This window comes from Vulpes lagopus, chromosome 1, assembly GCF_018345385.1.
Source record: "Vulpes lagopus strain Blue_001 chromosome 1, ASM1834538v1, whole genome shotgun sequence".
NCBI lineage: Eukaryota > Metazoa > Chordata > Mammalia > Carnivora > Canidae > Vulpes > Vulpes lagopus.
In genome coordinates, this window is record NC_054824.1 from 64,989,963 (window position 1) to 65,011,653 (window position 21,691).

At 52.8% G+C, this 21,691-nt stretch overlaps 1 protein-coding gene across 3 annotated transcripts in view; it reads left to right on the top strand.

The window, feature by feature from the left end:
• The first annotated feature begins 1,356 nt into the window (after positions 1 to 1,356).
• Positions 1,357 to 21,691, top strand: part of KCNK5 (potassium two pore domain channel subfamily K member 5) — a 38,543-nt gene continuing 18,208 nt past the window's right edge. The window contains exon 1 of one of the 3 annotated variants that reach the window (XM_041758552.1): positions 1,357 to 1,917. In XM_041758552.1, coding sequence (XP_041614486.1) covers positions 1,623 to 1,917 — 295 coding nt within the window. In that variant the 5' untranslated portion in view covers positions 1,357 to 1,622. Of the gene's footprint in view, positions 1,918 to 19,821; positions 21,334 to 21,691 lie in introns of those variants that run through there. The other 2 variants (XM_041758559.1, XM_041758568.1) reach the window with 2 other exon arrangements.

Genomic DNA, 21,691 nt, shown 5'->3' on the forward strand with positions numbered 1-21,691 from the left:
ATGTCCTCAGTGTGTGTTTTGGTGACAAATTCATTCACTCCTTCATTGCACAAATGCTTATGGAGTGTCCACTGGGGAACAGTCTGGGGATATGTCATTGAACAACCTGGATTCCCCAACCCCCAGGGGTCATTTTACTGTTATATGGTATATTAGAGTTGTATCATATATCAGAAGAAAATATCTCCCAACGAGGGGGATGAGTGCATGTGCGTGGGTGTGGATGAGGATTGCAGAATAGGGATCCCTGGGTGGCGCAGCGGTTTGGCGCCTGCCTTTGGCCCAGGGCGCGATCCTGGAGACCCGGGATCGAATCCCACGTCAGGCTCCCGGTGCGTGGAGCCTGCTTCTCCCTCTGCCTATGTCTCTGCCTCTCTCTCTCTCTGTATGACTACATAAATAAATAATAAAAAAAAATTAAAAAAAAAGAAGGATTGCAGAATAGGTTTGGAAGTATGGGGGGGGATGGTTAGGTATTTCCTGGAGAGCTGCAGTGCGTGTGGCTGGGAGGCGTCTACAATAGTGCAGCCTCAACTACTCCATCCCGATGTGGCGGGTGGGGTGGGCACCAGGGCAGGTGAGAATGGGGCAAGAGGGGAGAGTCTCACTTTTCTTTTTTAAAGATAGATTTATTTATTTATTTATTTATTTATTTATTTATTTATGATAGACACAGAGAGAGAGAGAGAGAGAGAGAGAGAGGCAGACACAGGAGGAGGGAGAAGCAGGCTCCATGCAGGGAGCCCCACGTGGGACTCGATCGCGGGATCCAGGGACTCCAGGATCACTCCCTGGGCCAAAGGCAGGCGCTAAACCGCTGCGCCACCCAGGGATCCCCGAGAGTCTCACTTTTGGGGCTGGATTCGTTCCTGATACTCTGATTCTCTACAGCCTCTGCAGTCCCTTTCTAATCTTAGCTTTACCCCGGCCTAGGAGGCTGTAAGAGCAAGAGACGGCGAGAATCCAAGCTTTCTCTGCAGAAACGTCAGAGGGGATGGAAACTGAATTGCAAGGAAGCTAATAATAGCAGTAACTTTCCGACCCTAGTCATCAGGTGCACGCTCACCTTAGTTAGTGGCACCAGCCCCTGATAACAAGCGCCAGTCCCGGCGGCCGCCCCGGGAGCGCTCCGAGCACCGAGTTCCCCGGCGCGCTCCTCGCGCGGAGGACTCTCCCGCCAGCGGCGGGGCCGGCGCGGCGCGGGGGCGGGGCCTGCGCGGGGAGGGGCGGGGCCGGCGCGGGGCGGGGGCGGGGCCTGTGCGGGGCGGGGCCGGCACGGGGCGGGGCCTGCGCGGGCCCCTCCCCCGCGGGCCCGGGCGCGGGAGGGCGCGCGCACCGGGCGCTGGTTAAAGAGGCGCGCGGAGGCGGGCGCGGCGCACACTGCGGTGGCTGGCGGCGGGCGGCCCACGTGTCTCCCCAGGGTCTGGCCTTGAGTTCCCCCAGTTCCTCTTGCGGGTGCGAGCCAGGGCGCCCCCTTGCCCCCCCCGCCCGGGGTCCGCCCACCCTCCCCCGCCCGCGGGAGCGAGGCTTCGTACAGTTACCGGCGCTCGGTGGGCCAAGTCGACGGAGCAACTTTGTCCCGGGAGCGGCGCCGGGGGGTGAGGGGGGATAGGGCACTGCGCATGCGGAGCTCCAAATTCAAACAGCTGTTTGCAGAGGCTGGAGGGCGGGTGGACGCGGAGCCGCTGGGGCTAGGGGCGACTGTGTGCGGGAGGCGGCCGCCCGGGAGCCATGGTGGACAGGGGCCCCCTGCTCACCTCGGCCATCATCTTCTACCTGGCCATCGGGGCAGCGATCTTCGAGGTGCTCGAGGAGCCGCACTGGAAGGAGGCCAAGCAAAACTACTACACGCAGAAAGTGCATCTGCTCAAGGAGTTCCCGTGCCTGGGCCAGGAGGGCCTGGACAAGATCTTGCAGGTGAGCGGTCGCCCGTGCCCCTGCGGGCGCTCGAAGCCGGCCAGGGCGCCAGGGGTGCCGCGGGAGGCCCTTCACGGCCCTGGAGAACCCGCAGCCCCCGCGGGGAGTGCAGGGGGCGGCAGGGCAGGATGGGTCCGGCCTCGCAGGGGTCTGGCTGCCGGGACCTGGCGCTCATCCGTAGACACCGGAGTCACGCACACGCGGAGACTCCCCGGGAAGCCGGTTTGTCCAGAGAGAAGAGGTGGGGGTTGACCCCCGGGTGAACCGGGCCGCGCGGTGGCTCCGTGTGAGCGTGCGGGCACCTCCCCGGTTGGAAGGGGGCTGTAGGGCGGGTAAAGGCGTTATCTTCCCTTGGAGACGCTCCCGGAGTTGGGGAGTCGAGCCGGTGCCACCCCTTCGCATCTCCACCTCCCAGCGCCAGGCCCGTGCCGCGCCCGCCCGGTTTTTCTCCGCGAACGGGAGCCCGGCGGAGTTGCTGGAGGGTCCCCCAGCCCCAGCCGGAGCAAAGCCTCCCCGCGCACCCGCGTCCCCAGGGCTCAGGAAGTGGGTAGGGGGCTCCGTCCGGCCCCAGCACCCGGCTCCGGGGGCTCACGGCCAGAATGCAGGGGACGCGCTCAGGCTTCCGGCAGGGCTTATCTCGCGGAGACAGCCCCCCCTCCCCCAGGGCTTGGAGCTAAAAAGTTTGTGAAAGTAGCAGGTTCAACAAAGGAGCAAAACCCAGCGCATCCTTTTTTAGGGGCAAGGAGAGGTTGAGCAGAATGAGAGGTGTTGGAGCCAGGGAGATTCTCCTCTGTGTTGGCTTTGAGAACCTCTCATCTTCTGGTTGACGCCTTGACCTTACTGGGATAAACCGGGGGCTGATCATGGTGGTTGGGACGTTGGGTCTGTTTGGGCACCGGGGCCCTTTGCTCTAGTTTCTCAGAGGCTCTTAGCCTTAACCACTCACCCTCTTGGCCTGCATTAATGGCCTCTCTCCGGTGGAAGGATCAGGACCTGGATATAAGAGCTGGTGAAGGCTCTAGATTGTGGGGTGCACTAGGGGTAGGTAGATTGTCCAAGGTGTTACATTTTTCTCTTGGGATGAAAGATGCCAGAAAGGAGGTTTGAGGAGGAACAGCGTTCAATCTGCAGCAGCCCGCCTCCCCCCTCCCAACATTTTATGATGGTCTAGTTGTCTCTCATTAGATTGGTATTATGTCTCTCCTGTCTTCATCATTCTTTCCATTCCTGGACCGTTGGAAAGTTGAAAGCTTTGGAAAACAGGAGGATGTCTTGCCTTTGCTACCTCCTTTTTGTTCTGAAATCAATGGACATTCCCACACGTGAGCATCTAGGTACCGATGAGCAGCTGGGCAAGGAAAGACTTGACCTCTCTGGCCAGCAGGAGAGGCAGCGAAGGCCGGCAGGTTGGGTGTTAGATTTTAGTGGGGAGAGTCTCTGGACCTGTAGCAGTCAGTCCCCAGAGTGGCGGCCCAGTGCAGGTTCGGTTCGGTGGGGAGGATGAGCCTTAGAGGGTAATTGGGTGTTTTTAGCCCCCAGTAGCAGGAGCTTCTTTGGAGGAGTGTGTCTGCCCTGTGCGTGCATATCGGGGAGGGGTCACTTTATAATTTCCCTTGAGGAAACAATTCCCCAGGAGAACGAGTTGTTGTTTAGTTTGTTCTAGGGCTTTGTTTAAAGGGGGAGGAGGGCAGGCGTGGGTGATGAAGAATCAAGCTGCCCTCGAAGTGTTTCCCTCTTCGCCGCAGCAGGGGAAGGAAGGAAAGAATTCAAGGCTGAATGTGGGAAAATAAACTTCAAAACCCAAGGAGAAGGGAAAGGGGGGGGTGGTCAGGGTAAGGCAGCCGGGTGCAGCTGGTGGTAGTAGCTTTGGAAGTTAGATAGCTTTCTTAGGTGTTTGAGCAAACAAAGTGCCTCTTATTTGGAGGTCCTCTTAAACCCACCAAAGATTGTCCCCAAAGTGGGCAGGTAACTTTTAGATTTGAACATCAGGCCATTTCTGATTTGGAGATGATTGAGGACAGCCCTGTTCATCATCCCTGGCCAGAAAACTCTCAAGCCTCCAACTGGATGAGTCCCCTCCCATCATAGGAAAAACCCAAGAAATGGACAACTGACCAGGGGAAGCATTTTGCTAGCGTCACTTTTTAGTCTGCTGAAATCTGCTGCCTGGCTCTGCTTTCTGTTGTGACTTGAAGCATTGCCTGAGGCCCCAGGAAATTGGTTTAAGGAAAAAAAAAAAAAAACCAAAGACTCCGTCTTTAAAATTCAAACTTCTTTCCCATCCGGCCCCTGCCCCGGGGCTTTCACACCTGAGGTCCTGTGTTTTGTCAGGTTCTGAATCACCTTTGTTATCCTAAAGAAGTCCCACACTAGGAATTCCTGGGGTTGGGGCAGGCTCTTGGGAGGGGTTATTAGAAGGGAAGGGGGTGCAGTCTGGCTTGGGGTTTTATTTTTGCTGGAAATTGCACATGATTTTAAAAGCATGCTAAGGGAATCAAGGCAACACACCCCTCACTTTTCTTTAGATCTTTGGAAATAGGCCCCAAGTTCTCAGGTACTTCCTCCCTGTTCAAGCTGTGGTTGAACTGAGATGGAGGCCAACTTTGAAACCTCTAGCCTCCCCACCCCTACTGGCCTCAGACCACGTGGTCGCCCTCCTTCCTGCCTTCAGAACCACCTTGGAACCTTGCTCACAAGCCTTGTTCCCCTGGCCTCTTGCTAAATTGTAGAGGTTCCCAACAAAGGCAGTTAGCATTGTCTGAATATGTGGATTTTATGAGAGAGGACATGGGCAATTTTGCCATCTGGCTTGGCCATTTACCCATCAAGCCATTTAAATTTGCCTCTTCTTGTCTACAAAATGAGGGTCCAACGAGATCAGGTCAAGCAGAAGCATTAGGCAAGATGTGTACAGATGTGACTTAGGAGAGCCAGCATGTGCTCCCCCTGTTAGCATTTATTGAGCACACATTGACCAAATGTTTTACCTGTATTCATTCAGGTACTCCTTATAGCCACCTTGTGCATTGAGATAAGGAAACTGAAGCTCAGGGACCTTGGAGTGGCCTTGGTTACACCGCAGGAGTGCACAGCCTGGGGTGGGAACCAGGCAGTCTGCCTCAGAGCCTGCTGCTTCTACACCTTTGCCCTCCTTAGGCATGTGAAGCTGTTGAATGGTTGGTCTGTAAGTGAGCTAAGTGAATGGGTTCAGGTGGACACTGGTCGGCTGGGAAATTCTATTTTTTATTTCCTCTGGAACAAGCATTGGCATGCAAGCCTCCTGCGTTGGGCCTGGCCCAGCCAGCAGCTCCTCTGTGGCTGCGGTAAGCATCAGTCCACCCCTCCCTTGGCAGCACAAAAAAGCAAAGAGTTAGGGTGAAGGGGAGCAGTCAACCTTTCTCAGCCTTCACTTCTGGTGTGCAGTGTTCATAAACAGGAAGGATTTGAGAACTCACTGTGCACCAGAGCTTCGAATAAGCACCTTGTAAATAGTCTTATTTTAATTTAATCTTGGTGACCACCTCCTTTTATAGATGAGGACAATGATGTAACTTGCCCGGGATTATATGGTGCAGAGTCAGGTTTCACACTGTGTTGTATTCCAGAGTACACGAGAATTAGTCAGCAAGCCTTTATTAAGTGCCCACTGTGTGCCAGGCACGAGGCAAGGCTCTGGGAGTGCAAAGACAGGATGAAGACATTGCCAGGCTGAGACTGGCTTCTGAGAAAAAGGATGAATAAACTCAACCATGACAGGATGGGTTTTCTAGACTTCTCACATAGTTGACCAGTTCCCAGAAGCCTTTTTGGATCCTACTGACCTCCTTGCCAGCTTCAGACTGCATTATCATATTTGGAGGTTTTCCATATGTGCCAGACCCCTCTCCTTTTATTTACTGGACCCTTCCTACTCTATACCTGTTCCAGTCTACACTAGTCAGGCTGATCCCAATTTTAAAGGTCTGACCTCGAGTTACTAACACCAATCCTGCTCCTAAAATTTGAAATATATAACCAGGAATTATGTGCTAAAATTACATCTGACCAAAATGCTGAGAATGGGGCACATTAATTGAATTTTTTTGAGAATTGAGGGTTAACATGAAAACCTCTTTTGTTTCGAGCCTTGTTGGAAATTGTAAAGCACACTGGTCCTCTTAACTGCTTTTGTAAGTAAAGGGAACACAATAGATCTTTTGATTATCCAAGATCATGGAGGCCTCCACGTCATTAGTGTGAATTTGGATCCTCACTGTCTAGAACTGCAGAAGTGGAAAAGTAGAGAAGTCTGGTTTTTGAGAGGAAATGGACGAACGAGGTCCCCTCCTAATGGCTCATTTGTTTATGTTCCGCTCAAAGTTGAGGGCAGCCAAAAAAATAAGAATTCTTAAATCGATAAATCTGCCTCAGTTAACTGCTCTAGTTAGAGTTTTAACAGTTAAAGTGAATTTGTATTGAATCGTTTTGGGAGTTTTACTAGAGCCCTTGGGATGATTACAGATGGTGCGGTATTAGAGACTTAACATCTAGGGTGGGAATTAGCAAGTGTTGAAAGGTTCTAGTGGGGGTGGGGAGAGTTCTATAGGAGGGGGTGCAAGGGAGGTGAGGACTGTTGCTTCTAAGTATTTTCCTGGGGTTTTGCCCTATTTATAGTCTCCCGTTCAAAAGAAACAATCTTCCAGTTTTGGATGCTGTGCTTGGCTGGCTCTGACCCCAGGCCAAGGGCTTTCATCTTGAACTTGGCTGTTTGCTGTCAGATTGGGCTCAGCCTCTGAACTCTATGTGTGGTGGGGGTGGGGAATAGGGAAATATAAGGCTTTGGGGAGCAGAGGAGCCCCACTCCTGAGACAGAACCCCTGACAGAGTCTTTATACAGATTGAAGTGCTAGATCCAACTGGGGCTGCAAGAAGGACGTAGCCAGAACTGGGTGATAGAGAGGCCAAATGTGCTGGGTACTACAAGAAGGTGTGTAAAAAGTAGGCTTGCCTCCTTCCCGTGTTTCTTTTGGGGAATGGAGCAGGACAAGGCGAATTACCTTGGAGACCTCACTGAGGGTTCCCTGGTACTCTTAGAATAGGGCAGAGGAGGCCTGATCTGTCCATCCTCCCCAAGGATGGGTTGACATGGATAGAGGACATGCTACCTACCCTCTAAGTGCCACTTGCCCCACCAGCTGCAGGCCCCTTGCTGTTGCTGAGAGTCCCATCCATGCAGCATGTGTGATGGTTATGGGCTGGCCTCTGAAGCCATGCCACAGTATCGCCCTCCTGATTTACCTAGACCCGTGCTTGGCACATATAGTAAGTGCTCGTTATGTGGTAAAAAAAAAAAAAAAAAAAACCCACATAACAGAGTTTGCTATCTTCTCCTTTTTTTTTTTTTTACCCCATCTTAACCATTTTTAAAAGTACAATTCATTCATGTTAAGTATATTCACAGGGTTGTGAAATAGATCTCCAGAACTTTTTTGTCTTGCAAAACAGATTGTCTCCCCACTAAACAACTCCTCTTTCCCCTCTCCCCCAGTCCCTGGTAATGCACAATCTACTTCTGTTCTTGTGACTTTGACTATTCTGAATACCTTTCAAGTGGAATCATATAGTATTTGTCTCTTGGAGTAAAATGGTGCAACCACTATGGAAAACAGTGTAGAAGAGGTTCCTTAGGAAATTAAAAGTGGAACCATATGATCCAAATTCCCTCTTCTGGGTGTGTATCAACCAGATTTTTAAAGAGTTAGACAAATAAGAGGGGTAATGGTGGAACTTTCTTGCCCACAGCCCTCAGGGAGGAGTATAACTGTGTGATGGTCCAGGGCTGCTGCCACAGGGCTGAGAGGTGAGGGTCAGATGATGCAGCCCTCTGGGTTTAGCCAAGGAATTTGAACTGACCAAATGTTTGCAATTTAAGTAAGGGAGTGAGCAGCATTTCAAAAAGTTCCCTGTTCTTCACAAGCATTGCAACTTAAAAGAAGTGGAGTATTCGCCTCTAAATTAGCAGCATTTCTGTGGGCTGATCCCTTCACCTCATGGGTGTTCTGATAAGGATTCTTCCTCCCTTCCTCCTACTGATGTGATGAAATGTGGGTTATTCCACCAAAGCCCACAGAGCCCACAGCCTCCCCCCCAAAAAAAAAAGAGCCCCCTCCCCGCATCCTGCCCTCACACTCCCATCCCCAGCTTTCAATTAGGACACCTTCTCACCATGAGCCCCTTGGGGGTTCAGGTCTAGGTCCCTGCCAAAGCCATCCCCACTCCCTATTTGGTTACCTTTCCAGATTATGTCTTAGTTGTCCCTTTATGTAAAAGTAGGGGTGGTATACTCCAGCTCTGTACAGCTGCAGGGCCTCTGAGTTTTTGATGAGGAATTAATCTGGTCCCTAAATTTTGGAGATCTGGGCAAAGAAAAGGTGGCTCACAGAGGGGCCTCCCTGCTGGCTAGGATTTTTATGTGTGCTGAAGCCTCAGAAACCAGACAGGGAGCCTTAGCCCTCAGGAGCTCAGCCTCATTGGGAGACCGTCATAGTGGTGAAATGAGAGGAAATGCGGTCCTGGTGCTGAGTGATGGGTTGCAGATGGTCGAGGCCAGTGAGATGGACGAGGGTCACAGGGCCTCAGAGGATTCAGTTCCTGTTTCCTGAGCTTCTAGAACTCCTTGGCCTGTAGGGGATCTGGCTCTGAACAACATGTAATCCTGCCCTCAGGGAGCCCCTAATCTAGAAGAAGAAAAGTAAAGAAGCTATCCCCTGGTTGACATTGGTAACCTGGAGGTTCTAAGGGTGAACCATTGAGAAATTAATTTCTACTCTTGAATTTAAAGAAGCAGGAATTTAAGGCAAGCTGGGAAGATGAATGGTGTGGGTGGCAGCCCCTGTGAGCATCCTGCTGAATTCTGACTGCATGCCAGGCATTGGGCTGGTTCTTTAACTAGTGTCTCATTAAAACAGTCTAGTGGGTTAAAAGTTACTGCTATACCCATTTTCTAGGAAAATGGAGGCCACGCGATTTGCCCAGGTTCAAATGGCTAACTAGAGGCTGAGACTCACCCTGCCTTGTTGATTGCAGAGCCAGGAGGTTGGAGTACTGGGAGTGGGGGTGGGGTGGTGCGAGCCTAGCACTTGCTTTAGCCACTGGCTTTGTGAACTATTTTGTGCATCATCATCATCTATGCAGCAGCTTCTGCAGTAGGTGCTCTCTTACCAGCACTACATCCTGGTAGGAGCAACAGAATGGACCACAGAGGTTCAGCCTAGAGTTTGTACATCTATGAAGTGGAAGAATGAGAATTTGAACCTAGAGTCCACATTCTGAAACTTTTTGTTCTTTGTGGGGTGGAAAGGTGGAAAGAAACAAGGAGCAAAGGCCTGGGGGCAGGGAAGGGTTAGCCTTGTGTGGTGCCTTCTGAGCCTTAGGTATGTGGGACAGCTTTCAGGATGCTTATTACCTAGCTCCATAACTTGAGCAGGTCAGCCTCCTCATCTGTGAAATGGGAAGTAGTATAGTATCTCCCTCGTGTCTGCAGAATCCACGTAAATACACTTGGCAGAATGTCTGGCACATGTGGCTGATGACCTGCTGCCTATCAGCTGCTATGCCTCTTTCTCTCTATGCCTGCTTCAGGCCCCACCACGGAGTGATCTCCTGATCTGGAGATGGAGATATGGATGATAAGGCCCACCAAATTCCTTCTAGTAGAGTCGCCCAACATTTCCCATTTCTTTCAAGTTCACCCACAACTCTCCCCTCAAAAGAAAGAATGGTCAACATCTAAAAATGTGGAAGGTGTCCCCTCTTCTCTTTCAAAGGGCCCTGCTCCCTGCTGGGAGAAGGGTGGCAAGGGTTTCTCTGCTCAGTCCTGGCAGTGTCTCAGGCTCTGATCAAACCTTTTCCATTCCGGATGATTCCAGGTGCAGATGGCCTCCTGGGTGTCCTCCCTGGGTGGTGATCTGGGGTCAGAGTTGTACCCTTGTACGGGGGCAGGCACCACCCACTTCCTCTCCCAGAGAGCCTTTGGTAGACAGGTCCCTTTGATTGGCTTTGAAATGTACATTCTATTTTTCCTCTCCTCCATCTAAATATTTGGGTTTCCTGCTGAAATATTTAGGCAGGATTGCATACTGTGGCTGTTGTCACCTCCTGTGGCCCAGTGTAATCTGGCTGCAGCTGCTTAGCTAGGCCCCTCCTGGGAGGGAAAGGCTTCCCTCCACCCCCCCTCACCCCCACCCAACCCCAGGGATTAAGCCCTGCAGGGGTGCTTGATGGCAGGGATAGTATCTGGTTGAGAGCCCCTCCTTTTGTCAGTGTAGACCTGTGCTTGGGTCTGGGTCTGACAGACTTGGATCTGAACCACTGTGTAGGCAGTGGCTGATTCTTTTTTTTTTTTTTTAAGATTTTATTTATTTATTCATGAGAGAGGCGGAGACACAGGCAGAGGGAGAAGCAGGGAGCCTGGATACGGGTCTTGATCCCAGGACTCTGGCATCAACCTGAGCCAAATGCAGATGCTCAACCACTGAGCCACCCAGGCATCCCCAGTAGTTGATTCTTTTTTTTTTTAAGATTTTATTTATTTATTTATTTATTTATTTATTTATTTATTTATGAGAGAGAAAGAGAGAGAGAGAGAGGCAGACACAGGCAGAGGGAGAAGCAGACCCCACGCAGGGAGCCCAATGTGGGACTCGATCCCAGGACCGTGGGATCAGGCCCTGGGCCCAAGGCAGACGCTAAACTGCTGAGCCACCCAGGGAGCCCCCCAGTAGTCGATTCTAACATGGTTCCAGTTCTGCCTACAGTACTGGTTTTTGCTGTGCGACTCTGGCCAGATTTCACTTCTCTGGATCCCCTTCCTACAAGTAAATTCATTCATTCATTCAAGACAGTTTGGAGTGCTTGGAGTTAAATTAGGCCCAGCTAGACTGAGGAGTCCTGCGCAGGCAGGGACATGTCTCTTCACCCTTGGCCCTACTCCACAGAAATGTGCAATAAGCCTGTGGGGTTTAATTGACCACTGATAGCCTCACCATGTCTGGTGGGCCCCAGGTGGCTGGTGGTGTGCCTGGCTCTGAGGGGATGATGCTAAGAGCCATGTGGACCTTCCATTTCCAAGTCCGGTCGGGAGGGGCTGGACCTCTTCAAGATCAAGACACTTGTCTAGGTGAATTGAGCCAGGCCCAGACTCGCCTCTGGTCTCATAGGCTTAGAATCGTGGCGAGGAGGGGGAGAAGGGGGGTAGTGCCATTATCAAAATGTGCTCCTACTTTCCCCTTCAAGCCTCATGAGGTGGGGTCACATTGCCTAGTGGTTAAGGATGGGCTTTCAACTGCTGGGGATTTACCCCAAAGATACAGATGCAATGAAACGCCGGGACACCTGCACCCCGATGTTTCTAGCAGCAATGTCCACAGTAGCCAAACTGTGGAAGGAGCCTCGGTGTCCATCGAAAGATGAATGTATAGAGAAGATGTGGTTTATGTATACAATGGAATATTACTCAGCCAAATACCCACCATTTGCTTCAACATGGGTGGAACGGGAGGGCATTATGCTGAGTGAAATAAGTCAATCGGAGAAGGACAAACATTATATGGTCTCATTCTTTTGGGGAATATAAAAAGTAGTGAAATGGAATAATGGGGAACGGAGAAAAAATGAGTGGGAAATATCAGGAAGGGAGACAGAACATGAAAGACAGTCCTAACTCTGGGAAATGAACTAGGGGTGGTGGAAGGGGAGGTGGGGGGGGGTGGGAGTGACTGGGTGACAGGCACTGAGGGGGGCACTTGACAGGATGAGCACTGGGTGTTATTCTATATGCTGGCAAATTGAACACCAATAAAAAATAAATTTATAAAAAACATAAATAAAATGAATTCTTAAGTAAACAAACAAACAAAAAAGGATGGGCTTTCAAGTCCCAGCGCCTTTGCAAACTATGTGACCCTGATCACATTGCTCCATTGGAAAGTGGGAGCAATGCTACTCATCACGGTGGGAGAAAGATCTTAGGACAAAGCGTGCACGGAGGTCACTCACTTCTGCTGGGCAGCCAGCTCCAGGTTAACGTTAGATTCGGTTCTTGTGGCCTCTTTTTTGAGGAACTTGGAACAGCTGTCCCACTCTGAGTCTTTATCTCCAGAAACCCCCTTCTCTGCTTCCTCTGTCCTACCCCTTATTTTATAAACTTTTCCTAAAGTCCTTTCCCTTGGGATTAACAAGGCCAATGGGCATGAGGGCCTTTAATAGATCTGTCCTCCGGGGCCAGGCTGGCTGTGGTTTCTGCTTTCAAGGAACTCAATGTAGAGGAGCAAATAGCCATCCAGTCCTTCATTCAGCAGATATTTACTAAGCACATACTATGTGCCCAAACCTGTTTGAGACCTGCTGCAAAGAGCAGGAACCTCATCCCTGCCTTCTGGGGAATGTCTTCAGACCATGTACTGTGGAAACCAAAAGGGCAAGTGGACGTGCTGGGGGAGGGAAGAAACAGCCCCTGCCCCTCACTTGTGGAAACGGTTTCATCTTCAGAGCCTTCTGAGGAGGAACAGGAGGAAGGCTGGGCTGTTCAGGGGAGAGGGACATGTCCTGACCTGATAACTCTGGCTCGGCTGGAGCCTGTGTCAGGCTCCTTTTCCCCTGATGGCCCTCACAGGGTACCCCTCCACAGCAGACCAAGGATGTGAGCCCCATTGAATGGAGTTGCCTTTAGCAACTGGATGACCCCTAAGAAGCTTGCAGATACCCTGCTCAGATTCCCACCCTTGGCTTTGCCATGGGTCGCCATAGACTTGTTCATCTGAGGTGCCTTCCTGTGGCCTCTCCGGGCTGGACTAAAGTGTGGCGGTGAAACACCATCCCATTTGCTAGATAGGAAAACCAAGGCCTGTGAGGAGCTAGGGACAGACTGTGGAACTAAGCCCAGGGTAAACTAGCTTAGCTTGCGTAGGCCCAGAGCTTTTCCCATCAAGCCATTTGTCACCCTGCCTCTAATCACCCTCCCGCCAACCTTTTTTTAAGATTTTATATATTTATTCATAAGAGACACAGAGAGAGGCAGAGACATAGGCAGAGGGAAGAGAAGCAGTCTCTTTGCAGGGGGCTAGATGCAGGAGTCAATCCCAGTATTCCAGGATCACGTCCTGAGCCAAAGGCAGACACATCACTGAGCCACCAGGTTCCCCTCTAATCCCCTTCTAAATCGCCTTTACATCAAAATCATAACGGTGTTGTAGGTTGCAGAGCACGGATTCTACTCACACTAACCTGGCCTGCCCGATTTTTTTAACCTGCCTGCACACTCCTTCCTGTTATCTTGAGTGCCAGCTTCCCCACCCTAACTAGTGAGTTTTTCTAAAACAAGAGGCAAGAGTGGAGATGGTTGGTAACTGTAGGCTCAGAAGGGAGGATGTTTTTCGGGACCAACCAGAACCTGGAGCAGAAAGGATCTGGTGCCTTCTAGGGAGTTGCCCTATCACAGGACCCCACACCCCAAGTGTTTGCACCCAAGGAGCTGTTGTTGGCTGGTTTTTCCAGAATATGCCCCCCCCCCCCGCCCCCACCACCCTTGGAGGTTGGCAGGCATGGTTGATGGGGGAGGAGAATCAGGCTCTGGGCACTTCTGGCGGCAAATCATAAATTGTGAGGCCGGAGGGAGCTTAGTGGTTACTTAACTGGCCTCCCTATTCAGCCCTGGAGCCAAGGCCCAGACCTTAGGAGGTTATGTAACTTTTCCCAGGTTACTGTGCTCACCGGGGGCAGGGAAGCACAATAAAGGAGTAATTAGAGCTAAGTGGGGCAATTAGGGAAGGCCTCTTGGAAGCAGTGTCCCCAAAAGGTAGATTGAAAGGTGACTGCCACACCTCCTAATAGCTCTCCTGGCTGGTGTCACAACAGTAAGGGGGGGAAGGGGTCCTTCATTGACTCAGGTCATGACCCCCAACTCAGAAAACCCTCAGTGGCCTCTCCCTCAGAAGGGAGCCAGCCAGCATTCTTGCAGTGGCCTCTGTGATTTGGACTCTCCCACCACGTGGTCTCAGCCTCTTTCTGGACCCCTCCTCTTGATCCCCTTAGGTCTCGATTAGAGACAAAAGGCCATCTCTTCAGGGTGATGAGGTGTTGTAAAACACTGTACACACACAGCAAGTTTACTGTTTTTACCAAGAACTCGAGATCTGTGTCCACCCCTAACGTAAATTGCTCTGGGGAAGGGTGGCAGCGGGCCCAGAGCAACAGTCACACCATAGGAGTAGCAGTGGCTGACATTGGTGAGGGAAAGGGCGTTGTAGGCCAGGCAAGGGCCATCACCACATGGCATCGACTCCCCCAGCCATGGTAAGATAGCAGCTGTGGGTAACCTCATTGTGTAGATAAGGCATCTGAGGCAGAGAGATTAAATGACATAACCAAGGTCACACAGCTAGTTAGTGGCCTGAGCCCAGGCTTCTGAGTCCAGAGCCAGAGCTCCATCGAGGGGGCTCTCACTTGGACCCTGCGAGGTCCTAAATCGTCACCAGTCCTACCCATCTTGCTAGTCACTCTTTGGGGCTGGACTTTCTACTTGGGGCCCATTGGCTCTTAGTACCCCAAAAGTGTTCCATGCGTGCTTTGCTGGCTTTTGCATTCTGCAGCCTTGTGGGTTCTGACACCACTGTATTCCCGACCACACTGACCATATATAGGTTTATTTGCCATTTACGGCATGGAAAGTTTTAAAGCAGGAAATCTTGGGTTATAAGTGGGTGTCACAGTTCTGAGTTGAGGCTGTCAACCCCCCTCCTGCCCTCATCCCCTTTCCTCCAGCATCCTTATAGACCTAACAGGCCCCGACCCTTCATGACAAGATTTATGGGTCAGGGGACCCAGAGACCCGAGCCTTCAAGAGAGAATCAAGGAGTTGGAGGAGGGACGTGCAGTTGCTGGTTGGCTGTGGGGTTTCCATCTGAGTGCCCATATTACCTGCTCCCTCCTCAGCAGCTAAACCCATACTTGTGACATGTATCCCCATTTGGCTTCCCCAGGGACAACCCCAGCAGGACCCTGGCCTGCACGTAGGGAGGCATTAGTTTTAGTCTTGCCATTCTCCTGGAGTGGATGGAAGTGCCACCCAGACGTTGTCTGCATGGCTGATGACAGAGATGGGCGATGCTGCAGCATGTTGAGGACCCCAGGGCCGGCCCTTTATGGACTTGAATGTTCATTTGGGCTTGGGTGTCCTTTGTGTCTAGTGCAAGGTTCTGTATCCTCTCACATCCCAGGTGCAGGATGGCACCTGTTCACAGACCCTCCAGAAGAGAAAGAACAGCAGCCCCATACCTTCCCCATCTCTGCTGTTCAAATAAAGCTCTTGCCTCCTGGGTCGTGGAATGCATCCTGACAGTGTTAGCTTTGGAAGGATGCCCTTCCCTTCTCAGCATCCCGGCCCCCTGGAGCAGTGGCTGCCTCTCGCTGAGGGATAAGTGCTGAGTGGGCTAAGTGGGGCACGCTGATGCAGTAGTGTCTTGTCAGCACCCCCCTGGGGAGCAGGAAAAGGGAGGGTGTCCTGATTATCAGCTTTTCAACACCCCATCTCTCCCATCCCCCAGACTCTAGCCGCAGCCCAGAGATCTACTTAGTGAGCTGGGGACTGGAAGGCAGAGCTGGGTCCTGGGGCTGGCTCAGCTGACTTGCTGTGTGACTAGACCAGGTCACCGCCCCTCTCTGAACCAAGGACTTGCTCACTAAAGCTGATTAGGCACTTACTGAGCACCTGCTGTATGCTTAAACCAGTGCTGGTTTAAGGATTTTGGAAATTATGGGAAGAATTAGTTATTAGCCCTGCTTTTGAGGTCGGGGTGAGGCCATGCACTATATATTGAAGACAATGAAGTAGCCATGTGGCATGTTGCGGGGGCCTCAGGTGCCCCAAGGTAGAAGAGTTGCTGTAGGAGAGGCTGACAGGGAAGGCTCCCCTTTCTCTAGAGGTTAGCTTTTTTCCTTTGAGCCTCGTCACCCTTGGCACCACCTCCCCACCCCGGGGCATCAGAGCACCTTGCGTTTTGACTTGTGTGTATTCCTCTCCTGCTCCACAAGGCCCTCAGCCTGTGCCCCATCGGATCGCAAACCTAGCGCCGTGTGAGGGGGTAATTATTAATGATCACCCTGAACCATGAGGCTGTATTTCTCTCTCCTTTGGCTTGTCTTCCACCAGCCCCCAAATACCAGAAGCAGGACCAGCACAGCCCTCTTTTGCCTTCCAGTTAGGCCCACCTCCAATCTGGAAAACTGTCCCTAGCCTTCTTCCCAGTGGGGATCTTGCTTGACCAGATTCTTTGTCCACCCAGCAGACGCTCTGTGACTGCCCACACCCCTGTGATCCTCCTGTGTACACTGCCCTCTTGGGACAGGTCAAGAGGTTTCCCCATGAAGTGTCACCGTCTCCCTGGGTGTGGCTCCGCGGTGCTGGGGCAGGACATTGTCAGAGTCATGGGGGGCACTTTTGGGTCTTGCGCTAGAAGGTCCCCACCTGCACCAAGCCTGCTGAGGATTCAGAGTTCACAGATCTCAGTTTTGGCATGCCCTGTCTTTTTGGAAAGTTCCAGCACTGAGAGCTGTATGTGGTCAAGTCCTCTGGCTCCTCAGCTCTGTATTGGGGTCATCGTCTACAGGTCTTAAAAAATTCCCCTTCCTGAAGCTGATCTTGTGTCTATGGACACACCCCTTCATGCCTCTCCCCTCAACTGCTCTGCACTGTCTTGGGCTGTGTGGCCTGGGGATGGGACCCCTCAGACAGACTCCCACAGGGACGCTTGGTTGGTGCTGGAGCTGCCCGGGCCCTGGGGGCGGGGGTGGCCTCCCAGGGCTTCAGTTGGTATTTCTCAAATTGGGACTGAACTGTGAGCCAGGCTTCCAGGTAGACAAAAACAGGACTGGGGGTGAGGGCAGCCAGCCAGGACGCTCAAGTTCGCATGTGGTTCTGTTAGCATTGAGTCATGGAGACTCCACGTAAAAACAGAAGACGATTTGTGTTGAGGTAGAGGCAGGATGATGGTGGCTGCCTTTTTCTTTCTCTTACTTCCAGGTTTTCTGAAACGCTGTTGAATCCCCCTTAAAGAGACCGAATTTATATATCATTAGCCACTTCTAGGCTTGCTGTTTTTAACATATGAGGTGCACAAAGCACAAAGCAAACCAGAGTTTTAACAGGACACACCTTGAAGCCCAGCATTAGTTCTGTGATTGCTGGAACATTGGCTTGCTGTTACTCTTAAATTTCGCTGCCAAAGCGACGACGTCCCAGGCAGCAGTGCCATTGAACACTTGGAGGGGAAAGGTCTCACAGACTAGGGAAACCAGGTGGCCCTTGGGCCCACAGACCAAGCCATTAGAGACTGGACTCACGAGTTGGCAGTCACCAAGAAGAGAGCATAGTTCCCCAAGAGATACCCAGCAGAGCCAGGGGAGCCCCAGAAGCTGTACCCAGTCCTGGGGTCCGTGTCCCCTGCAGGGGAGTGGTGTCTTCCGGGGGCCCATGGACCAGTGTCGTGTTGCTTCCAGCTCTGGCAAGCCCCACGGGGGTACAGGGAGATCTTGCCCTGCCTTTCAGATGAACAAAAAGCACAAGCAGGCAAGATTTGGGTCAGCATGCATCTAATTCAGAATCTGGAGCGTGCCACAGACCACGGCCTGAGGCTTGGGTGAACCTGAGGGTCCAGGGGAAGACAGACCCCTGCCTAGGACAGCATTTGGGTAGGATGCTTATGTTTGACTCTGTGTCAGTATGGTAATCACTGCCCACATGTTCCTAATTAATTTTATTTTAACACGATACTACTAAATATTGTGGCTGCCTAATTTTAAATTAAAATTTAGTTCCTCAGTCACACTGGCCCCATTTCAAAGGCTTGGTAGCCACATGGGACTGTTCAGATATAGAACATTCCATGAGCACAGAGAGTTCTCTTGGACAGCACTGGAGTGTTGATAGGAATCTGTTGAGGTTTCTAATGGCACACTGGCTTCTCTCGGTGTCTAGTCAAATTCCATTCCTGCTCTGGTGTGGGAGAGGGAGAGCTGGCCTGGCCTGGCCGCCGCGGAACGTGGAGCGTGATGCGCCGAGAACCTGTAGGAGGTGGTTTCTCTGTCCCACCCACTGGAAACTTGCAAGCTCTTCTGAGGTGAGCACATCCACCCCCGCAGCCCCAGAAAGTGCGAGATTGCAGAGAGCTGTGGACCGCCTGGCCCTCAGAGCCACATGAGACTCAGATGACTGTGTGTTTGGCGGGAGGGTCATTCCTGGTGTCGTGGGTCAGGCTCGGTTCAGTGGAGGTGGGACCAGGCTATGGCGTGTGAGTCAGGTTTCACGGATGGATCTCCAGTTGTTGTTTTTGGGTCTCAATTCCTTTTGATCACCTGCCTCTACCCCATTCTCTCAGCCTGCTGGTGTCCAGTGAGTGAAGCATCAACTCTTCCTGGGTCCTTGGGAGGAAAGCCTATACCTGTAGTTCAGATTCACCGGTTGGGTGAATCTGCTGGCCACCTGGGCACATCTTCCCCTTGCAGTGAGAACTGAGAACACATCTTCCACCTCAAATGTGGAAAGAATGGAAGTAGGGGTGACTGATGGAACTTGTAGGGGTTTCCAGGGGTTACCTTCCTTCTGGGGTACATGGTAGGGGGCCCGGGCCAGGAAAGATGGAAAACCCAAGGGTGGGGCTGGGGAGGAAGGGCAGGCAGTTTTCAGAGCTGGGGGAAGCATCTGACTGGGAGTTTGCTCTGCCCTAGCCCCTTGTGTTTTGTGAGCCTCCGTTTCCCCATCTGTGTTTGGGCTTCTTGTCCTACTTCGTGCCCAGTTGCTGGGAATTGGATGAGGGCACGGTTCAAGCCCCAGGGCTTGTCCTGGCCTCGACATTTGGCCGCTGCTTTGTTTTGTTGTCCACCATCATGTAACTTTCTGTCTGCCTGCCTGTCCCTGGTTAGGACCACGAGTCCTCTTAGGCAGGGCCTGTGTCTTGCACTTCCCTCATTGGGCTCACAGCAGCAGGGCATATGGCCTGTGCTCAGCAAATGCTTAGCAAACCAGTAGCCCCAGCTTTGTGCTGTGCAGTGCAAAGGAAGGTCGTCCATGCTTCTGGTCCCATCTTTCCTTGGGTTAAGTTGGCTGGGTGGGTTCTGCATGGGGCTTGGGGCTGGTGCCCAGCCAGATGTGGCATTCGTAGCAGGCCAGCACAGCTGTACTTTTGCCCCTGCAGAGAAGGGAATACCCCAGGGCTGCTGGGTGGGAGTGAGGGTGAAGGGAACCCCCTTCACATCCTGCCATCTTGTCTCACCCCTTTTCCTGGGAGGGGAGAGGCTGTGTGCTGGAAGCCCACTGTTGGGTCACTTGTTCACCCTCAGTGGCCCAGGACAGACAGCCATCTTCAGCAGGCTTGAGGGTAAATGGACCTCTCAGGACGAGCCTAGCCTGCCCTGTAGAGTGTTTCGTGGGAAACTGAGTTCTGCTGGGGAGACAGGATGCAGCCACGGGAGGAGCTGGTTTCGCTGTCCTGCCTGACCTCTGGGTGACTTGGAAATCTGGTGCCACTTACCTTCCTGTCTTTGAGCCTTCCCTGGCCACACACAATGCCTCAGGAGTCTGAAAGAAAGCCTACCCCGACAACACTAGGCGTTTAGAAGCCAGAAGTTCATAAGTTAGGAGCAGCTCTAGCTTTGCCTGTGTACCTGCTTCGTACTTGTCACGTCCTCATGAATCAAGCTTTTGGATCCATACCCCTGAGAGTCAGTAGGGAGGCAGTGTTAGTCCCATTTTACACGTGAGGAAATGAGATTGTGGTTTCTCGGGCCGGGGAATAGCTGGCCTCTGCTGGCCTGTGCACTGGCTGTTCCTGCACTCTGCCAACAAGATTGAGGGCTGCTAGAGCCTGGGTGGGCGTTAGGGGGGGAGCAGGCTTGAAATGCTTTCTGCTTAAAATCACAGCCCTTGTGAACGAGAAGGCGAGCCGTGGTCCTCACACTTTCTGCCTCGTGGGTTTTGCAGTGGGGCTGTCCCCCCAGGCGTGACTCTCCGGCTCTGCCATCCGGAGCGTTTCCATTGCCCGTCACCAGGCCTGTCCCTGGTCCTGGGCCTCACTACCCAGGGCCCACACTACCCCTCACCTCAGCCAGCCTCTGTGCTAGGAGGGCCTGGCTGTATTTTTCCATACCTTCAGCACAGAAAGGCTCTGTGTTTTTCTTCACCTCGGTCACGTCCACGCCCCAGTCTGCTGGGGGCAGGAGGTGGGCTGGGGACCGTCCCTTCCCTGTGAGGTGGAAAAGGCCGAGGCGGCTGTGCCTGGTCTGCCCCTGCCAGGGTGGGGGTGGCAGTGGGGGCAAGTGGCCAGCGGGTGGGGGGCAGCTCTGGTTGCGTATACCTGGCTCCCGTTCCTTTCCCGCAACCTTTTGGGGATCCTGTTTGTGTCCATTTCTGCGATCTCTAAACGGGGCCTTGGCGGCCAGAGACGCTGGTGCGATTGGTGTGTGAAATCCATGGTGGTCTGGGGAGTGGGGGGGTGCTCCTTGTATCTGGCCCCGGGATCCTCACGGTCGCCTGGCATTGCGGTCTGGACCCCTGCCTCTGATCCGGACTCAGTCTTCTCGATTTGACTCGGGCTTTGGGGGCCACGGAGGTAGAAGCTGCCACCCACCCCCCAACCCTCCCCGCAAGGGGGAGGTGTACCATCCACCCCGAAATGCCTGTGCCGCTTTGCCGGTAGTTTCTGGTACAATTTATTCCAGGGAGGATGGAGGCCAGCTGTTGTCCGTCACCAGCTGGAGACTGCAACGGCGGAAATGGGCTTGGAGTGCAGCCGGCGGGATTTAGCTGAAAGTCCCGACAATAAGGAAGGATTTTGTGACAGGTGGTCGGCCCTCAGGAGGATCCCGCCAGGGGGCTTTGTGGAGAGGGGTAGGGTGGGATCGTGCTCGGAGGCAGTGGAGCCCGCATTGGGTGCCGCGGGTATGGGTGGTGTGTAAGAAACGGGCAGGGGGGTTACCCCGCAGGAGTAGAGAAACTCACCTGCCCACCCCTCATGCAGAATTCATACCACCCACCCCGCAGGACCCCTCTGCGCTTTTTTTTTTAATTAGTGAAGGAGTTTACAGTTTAACCATCTAGTCATCTTAAATTCTAATAAATGGGTAAGCTTATTAATTCCTTATCATCAGAACCCCAGGCTTCAAGGGTGGGTGGTTACTTATTACCCAGAGCCACCAGCCATGGGGTCAAGCGAGAGGGAGAGGAGGAGGGAACCAGTAGAGGGGCTATTCACAAGGCCCCTGGGTCTGGTGTGCTCTGCAAGATGAGACGAGAGAGGAGACAGAGAGGAGAGAGAGGAGACAAGGGCCGAGTCAGCCACAGCCTACTCTCAAGGGTACCAGTGTGACCGGGAGGCATGGAGGTGGCAGGTATCAGGACAGGTTTTGTACCATAGAGGCATGAGTTCGGGGGGCTGTCCGTGGTGGTGGGAACCTTGTCCTGGGGGTCCCAGCAAGGGAGCTCAAGGCAGGCAGCCACAAGAGCTCCAGAGAGCTTCAGAGCTTCATGGAACAGATTGTCCTCTCCCACGACTGGGGTAGCGGGAAAGCAGGGCCACGCAGGAGAGACCTGTGGCCCTCAACCCTGACGTGCCTCCTGGGCTCTCATCCTTCCCCACCCTCCTGCCTCCTTCCTCTAAAATCTTGATGGTTCCAAAGTCTGCAGGGCAGCTGACTCACCAGGGCTGGGACCTGTGGGGGCTTTAGCCCTGAAGATAGGTGGGGTGGG